Source organism: Octodon degus, unplaced genomic scaffold (assembly GCF_000260255.1).
Source record: "Octodon degus isolate 3935 unplaced genomic scaffold, OctDeg1.0 scaffold00027, whole genome shotgun sequence".
NCBI classification, from domain to species: Eukaryota; Metazoa; Chordata; class Mammalia; order Rodentia; family Octodontidae; genus Octodon; species Octodon degus.
The window spans coordinates 11,964,946-11,972,091 of record NW_004524603.1 but is presented as its reverse complement, the minus strand read 5'-3'; the positions used below and the strand labels follow the sequence as shown (position 1 = coordinate 11,972,091).

At 43.4% G+C, this 7,146-nt stretch overlaps 1 protein-coding gene across 1 annotated transcript in view; it reads right to left on the bottom strand.

Moving 5' to 3' along the window:
* LOC105741887 (olfactory receptor-like protein OLF3) overlaps positions 1–5,199 on the bottom strand; it is an 8,579-nt gene extending 3,380 nt beyond the window's left edge. Inside the window, exon 1 of the mRNA XM_012514201.1 lies at positions 5,187–5,199. Coding sequence (XP_012369655.1) covers positions 5,187–5,199 — 13 coding nt within the window. The remainder of the gene's footprint in view (positions 1–5,186) is intronic.
* Positions 5,200–7,146: the final 1,947 nt, after the last annotated feature.

The window sequence follows — 7,146 nt, the reverse complement described above, 5'->3', positions numbered from 1 at the left end:
TTGTTATTACCATACAACCTAGGCTGTTAAGCTTAATCTCACTATCCGTCTGAATATTAAACATTTTAGGCATAACATGGAACAGGTATTTTTCATTAAGTATTGATATGTAGAACTTTAAGTCCCTACAGAATATGATGAAAAAACATTTAAAAATTAGAATATATTTTAAAAATAGGCATGTTTTTGAAAAAAATTTTATTTTATTGAGCAACAAATAGTAATAAGACAGTTTCAAAACTGATTAATAGGACAGTTTGGGTTTATATTTTTTGATAGATGAGAATATACAATATTTTGGTTTTCAAACTAGATGGAAGTTAAGATCTACCTCTGGATTTTATACCAATCCCAACAGCTCTTCCTTCTTTCTCCAAAGTAACACAAATGATTGAAGACCAAGAACATGGCTTTCTCTCCTCTGACCTCTCCTTTCTTCACTCACGGCAATAGCTATCTGCACACACAAATCACCTCAGCTGGACTGCTGACTCCGTGCCTGACAGCGGGACCTCCACTGTGTGCCGTGAACACAGTGAGCTACATCGTGACTACCATAGAAGGAGTCCAAGCAGCTTCTGACACTGCCAGTATCACACCAGAGGGGCCAAGGGCAGCCCTGGCCTCACCCAAAAGACCAAGCTGCTTCCTCTCACCTCTCTCAGCTCTTTCTTCGGGGCACTCACCAGGGCTTTGTGCTCACCTCCTGCTCAGGACCCATTTTGGCCAGGAGGCAGCCGACTGCCTAGGAAGCTGCTCGGGCTGGTTCACTGTCACTTCCTAGGTGGAGGCCCTATTTGCCAGTCTTGGCTGAGGATGGTTAGGAGCCCAGGAATCTCCCGAGGGCAATTACATGCTCCTGCGGAGCTCATGCCTCATGGCCCCACCCCCAGCTGCTCCGCAGTGCCTCTTCAAGATTTGTTCTAATGGTGTTTGTAAATAGGATCACAAGTCCGCATCTTGTACAGCAATTAACCACTAAGAAGAATATATGCAATGTATTATTTGTTGAAACTGTACTTCCGATTTGATTTGAAACTGTCTCATTGCTATCTGTTTATCAATAAAACTTTGAAAAAAAAAAGAAAACAAAAAAAAATTTCCATTATATAGTCGATGGATTTAAAATATATACAGAAATTCTTCATTTATCAATTGTGATATGTTCCTGTGATTAGTTCGTTAAATCAATTAGTCACCAAATGAAAAATTGTATGTAGTATATAACATAATATTCAGAACAAATAAGTAATGAAAAAACTCCAAAAAAACTAAACCAAAACAAAAAAACCCAACACAAATATATCTATATAAAATATTTTATAGATATAGTTGCAGCATAGGATAACAAAACAGTTTTGGGATAGATAACAGTTGAAATATAATATGAATATAAAGTTGGACTGCATCTTTAAAATTGGTACAATGGTAAGTTTGTGTCTATTTTACCTAAATTTTTAATAAAACGAAAACCTAAAAAAATAAAATAAAATAAAATAAAAGATCAACTTGGCTAAGTAAAAAGGTTTAAATATTCTTTGTTGATGTTCCATGACAATGTAGCTTCTTTGTTTTCTCCTATATTATCTTTTTCAGTTGCCATGGGTAGTTTAGAAAGGGATGGAACAGAACGAGCTGCATAATTTGCTAATTAAAAGCATCTCAGTACCCTATACTTTAAAGAGTTAATCTCAACATAATCTCCCCAGGCAAATATTCTATTAATTTGAAGTCAAGCCATGTGTCAGAATAGTTTATTGTTTCTTGTCCTCCTTTCTCAACCTGATAGTAGAAGTTGACAGATCAGATTAATTTATGGGACTTGGGTGGAGGGTGTGGGATTACTCTTGCTTCATAGCCCTCTTGCCGGTCTCGGCAGCCAGGCAATGAGTCTCACCTTCCTGTCATAGGATTTCAATGAGATACAGAAGATTAATGTGGATGCAGCCTATGATGTCCACTGTGGAAGTCTGTGGTGGAGGACTGTTTGTTTTGGATTTCTATGATTTTTCCAAATGGTCTCACTCTCTCTCTCCCTCCCTCCTTCCCCGAACTGAATCCAAGTGTCCTACATCTCCCATGAGGCATGTGGGGCACACAGCACCTATTGAAAACCAGGAACAGGTCTCAGGAGGACATCCTGACACTTCCTCCACTGCTGCTTCTCTACCCCTGTGGTCTGGGTCTGAATGCCGCCAAATGCTCATGTGTAGAAGGCTTGATCCCCCGTGCACCCCTGGGGCCTTCGGAAGGTGGATGGATCACGAGGCGTCAACCTTCTGAGTGAATTTATCCATCGATAGATTTGTAATTTAACAGGTAACTGGGAAGCAGTAGGAACTGGGAAGTGGGGCTTGCTCGAGTGAAGCCGGCACTTGGGTGTTCACCTGAAGGCCATATATTCTCCCTGGTCCCTTCTTTTTTTCTTTCTGCTTCCCATCCTCCACCAGGTGGGAAACTCTGCTCTCCTATCAGTTCCCCACTCTGATAATCTGCCTTGCCATGGTCCTGCATCAATAAAGCCAAGTGATCACAGACCAAAACCTCTAAAAGAGCCAAAATAAATCTTCCTTTCCTTAGCTCACCTATTTCAAGTATTGTCTCACAACCATAGAAAGCTAAGTCTCCATTGCTCCCCAGCCCCTTTTATGTTTCTGAATTTCCCTGGCCCATAGTCTCCATCCAGAGCTCCAGAGAAGGATGTGAGAAACACTTCTACATTGAGCTTTCCACACCTTCCACTCCTGGGACTTTGCCCTGTGACCAGGAAGGACACACAGACTTGGTTATATGCTTCTCTTCATGCTGCCTTTATTCTTCCCCCAACCAGGACCAGAGCAGGAGCACTTAAAGGATTCCCCTTATCAAGGGTGGAGAACCTGTTAGAGCTTTCCTTGATGACAGTCTACTGTGGTACACATGCTATAGATGAGCCACCACTGCCCTGTATCACATACTGAGGACCTTACCCTCCTTGGCCAAGTCTTAGTGCTCAGATGCAAAGGTCATGAGTTTGGATATACGTTTCTCAGGATCTCAGAAACTTGGGATTAAGAACAACAAACATATGCTGATGTACAGTCCCCAAAGGGTCATCCATGCTCTACCTCCTGGTCTCTATTCAGTGTCTATCTGGCACAGGGAGTTGGAGTCTGATCTCTCTTCTATTTGGCTCTCACCCTGTCATGAGTGGAGATATTGGGCCTTCATTTTCAACAGTGTTTGGCCACCAGTCTCCTTAGCCCATGGAGGAAATTCTGCCCAGGGAGAGTCTGTCAGCTCTTAACATTCATTCATCTCCTCCACATGCATTCTGACCGTGATTTAGCATTCAGGTACCTCTTAGCCTTTGGCTTCAGTTTCCAGTTACTCTGTTCCATTCTGTTCACCACAGATGCAGTGCCCTGGGTCTGGATCCATAGGAGCAGAGGAGAAAAATGAAGGGATTCAGCCAGGACAGGTCAGATGGCATCTCTAAGACAGTCAGGTTGTGATCACCCAGCAGAAGGCATGTAAAGCGTGCCTTCTGGTTCCTTTTGAAAGACTCCTCTGAATTCCCCTGACTGGTATGGGCTTGGACCTAAAGTGAGGATGGGCTGTGTGCTGTGATCTAAGGAAGAGACCTTAGCCTGTGCAATTAAGAATAACTGAATTTCAAATGAGGTAAGCAGAAACTTGGCCTGAGCTGGACAGCTGATGAAGAGCCAGCCAAGATGGAAACCAAGACACCTCAGATGTCAAACTGTGTGATTGTCTCACCACATAGTAGGGTCTTGGAGTCTCTTTATTCATGGATGAACTGAAATTCTGTGCATGAGGTAAGAGACATGCAAGCAGTAGCTGTCTACCATTGGGATCATTTCCATGCTCCAGCTAAACAAAATGACACTTCAGTACCAAAAGGAGCAGAGAAAACTCTGTCTGGGTGCTTCTTTAGACTCATACATAATTTCCTGTCTGAACTTTTGTCATGGTTTGTGTCTAGCTTGCCCCCCAAAGCCTCATGCCACCATGGGGTGGCTTCTGGAGTTTGTGGTTGATTATTGTGGGTGTGGATGCTGCATCTGCCTGCTGCCACTCCTTTTTTTCTCTGCTCCTTGCCACAGCCACAAAAGATTGCTCTCTGCCATGTGCCGCTCTGCCTTCGAACCAGCTGAGTGTGGACTGAAACCTCCAGTAAACCTTTTAAATAAACTAGATAAAACTAAATAAACCGTTACTTTCCTAATTTTGAATGTTGGGTATCTGTCCTCGCAATGAGAGAAGAATAACTAAGACACCTTTTGATGAGAAACTTGATTTAACTTTTGTCTCTTGAGCCTGCAGGGTGATTTGCCTCAATTTTGCCCTAGCACTTTGGATCCTAGATGGATTGAGTAATGACCCTGATGTATGTCCATTTCTTACTCCTCAGCATCCGTGACTGTATTACATAATATGACAAAGGAGATCTTGCAGACGTGACTAAGATTTTTGCATTGGGGGAATTATCTTGAATTGTGTAGGTGAGCCCTATGTGATCACAGGGTCCTTACTGGCGGGAGACAGGAAGATGAGAAAGATGTGACAGAAGCAAAAGGTTAGAATGACTCAGGGGGTGGGTCACAATCTTGGGGACTAATAAAAGCTAACAAAAAAAAAACCAGTTCATCAAAACCTCGAGTGGATAAGCCCCCAAATCTTTGACCTCATCTCACTAAAACTGATTATGGACTTTCAACGTTCAGAGCCATAAGCGAGACCTTTCATTGTCTCCACATTTATGGTAACTTGTTACAGCAGAAATGGGAAACAGACTGATTCTAATTATTTATTCCTCAACCTTCCTTTATTCCTCTGTGTTAATTTGCTATTCACAATGCTCCCACTTTGTTTCTCTACCTGGCCTCATCCTCTGAGTCTGGCCTCCTCTTCACCTTTGTCTCCATCCCTCCGTCCATGAACCCCACTTGGCATCACCTCACCCTCAGCTGCCACCCCAGGTAATACGAATGAAAAATTCTACCTTTCCTCGGAGTTGGTGATCACTTGACTGGTGTTGAGTTCCATCAAGGGAAGCCGCTTGCTGGCTGAGTTCTGAGCAGCATCTCTCTCCTCTGTGCTCAGTCTCTTGCCTCTCTTGGCCCCACACTGGGCTGATTCAGGGACACTACTCACAACAGTCCAATGCTTTATCGATCCCTTACCTTCCAGGGCCATTTTATGCCTTGGCAGCTACTTCAGTGTCTGTCCCTGGAAGTCAGGAGACACTCAGGTCTGAAAACTTCCTCCTGTTTATCCAAGGAGTCTGCCACTTGTATAATGGGATATTAACATCGATCCTTTCTCAGTTTTGTCTTTGCATAAGACCAACCAGATCGATGTCCTGTACCCACACAGCCCAAAGTGAAATATTTGCTTACTCAAGTAGTTTTTTCAGAGACAGCTTCCAAAACCAATTGGTAACTCTACTGCCACCCCCCACCTCAACATGAAACTGCAAAGGTGGGGAACAGAAATTGGAGAGGATCCTTTGGTATCTTTTGGTGTTCCTTCTCCCTTGCTTCCACATATGAAGGACAGATGGGTTTCTCCTTCCCATTAAGCCACTAATTCTTTTGAAGGCTTTGAGCCTTGGAATCCCCAAAAAACAGGAAGAGGAGAAGTCAGAGGGGCTAGAGAGTCAGAAGAAGCTTCCTAGGAACTGGCATTTCTCCTCAGGGCACAACTTAGATGCTCACAGGCTGTGGCAGACCGGATGTGGCTCTAGGAATGTGAGCCAGGCTTCATTGTGATTTCCTCATAAGAGTCCTTGAAGGGAAACTATGACCCCAAGGAGATGGACCCTGAGATATGTAGGACTTGAGGGAGGAATTTTGTGTGGCTAGGAGAGGAAGGTGACTGGAGAATTGAAGATGGGTGCAGAGGTTGACCTTTTCAAGGGTGCTGCAGTGGGTCCACTTGAATTTCCTCCAAGGAAGCTATGATGGTGTGAAGGGCCAACCTTGGGAATCTGCTCTTACATTGTCCACAAAGACTTTTTGCTTTCCTCAGCCCAAGAAGCCTTAGTGGCTGTCTAAGGAGGGTCTGGTGGGGAGGGAGGGGAGGAAGAAGAATTAGAGAGGGGTGAAGAAAAGCCAACCCTCCCCAGTTTAAATATCTGCATTGGGACAAGAAGAGGCTTTATCCTGTGTGAGGTTGGAGTTTTGATTTGACCTGGGACTGCATCTTTTGGAGACTTCAATGGGAACACTTTGGGGACTGAAAGTGACTAGAAACTTCTATTTTTTCAGGAAGGAACAAGACTTCGTGAGACATGCTATAGAATTAGTCCAAAGTTAGAAGAGCTACCTCATAGTGCAGACTGCAGAGTATGTGGGTTAAAAGTGCTACAGTTGTGTTCTGTTAACAGTTCCTGAGCCCAGCCTGTTTAATTAGTCCGTTGCCTTTGGTTGTCAAAACACGATAGACTTCAGATCTGATGGTCTGCAGACAAGGATCTCCATCCCTGAGGGGACATTTCCCCAAGATCCTTAAATATTTCTGGTCTCTTATGTTCTCTGGGCAGCAAAGGTTGTATTACTTAGATCATGACCCCCTGGTGGCTCAAAGGGTAGGTTTTGAATTTTGAACCCCCACGTCTGAATAATAACTCCACATTTGTGCATTTCCTACAATGAACAAACAAGTCTATTGCCTTAGTTTTTTTTTCAGGAAAAATAGGCAGATGATAATGTTTCCCTCATGGGGCTATTGTGAAGTTACAGTAGATGATCTTTGTTGTGTATTTAACACAATGTTCAGTTCCCAGCTCGTGCTTTAGGAATGTTAAGTATCTTTGTGTTAACATACTTTAGAAACTTTAGAAGAGAGGCACGCGCAGTGCTAAGAACAGAAACTGATTATTATTTCCCCACTCATTTACTTGTATCTGGTTTTGCCTTGTAAACTCAACCTTTCTTTACATTTTTCTCTTTTGCAAAATACAAGCTGTTCTAACATTCTCTGCATCAAACCTGAAGTGTTGCATGCCGCACTTGCTGGGCTGCGCTAGGTATTCTGGAAGCAATGTTTTAGAAATTCCACTGGGTGAAGTTGTCCCTCGGCCTTCGCATTATGTGTTGAAAGCTTCAGAGCTCCCATCAGCCCCTGTGTCCTGGAAGCAGA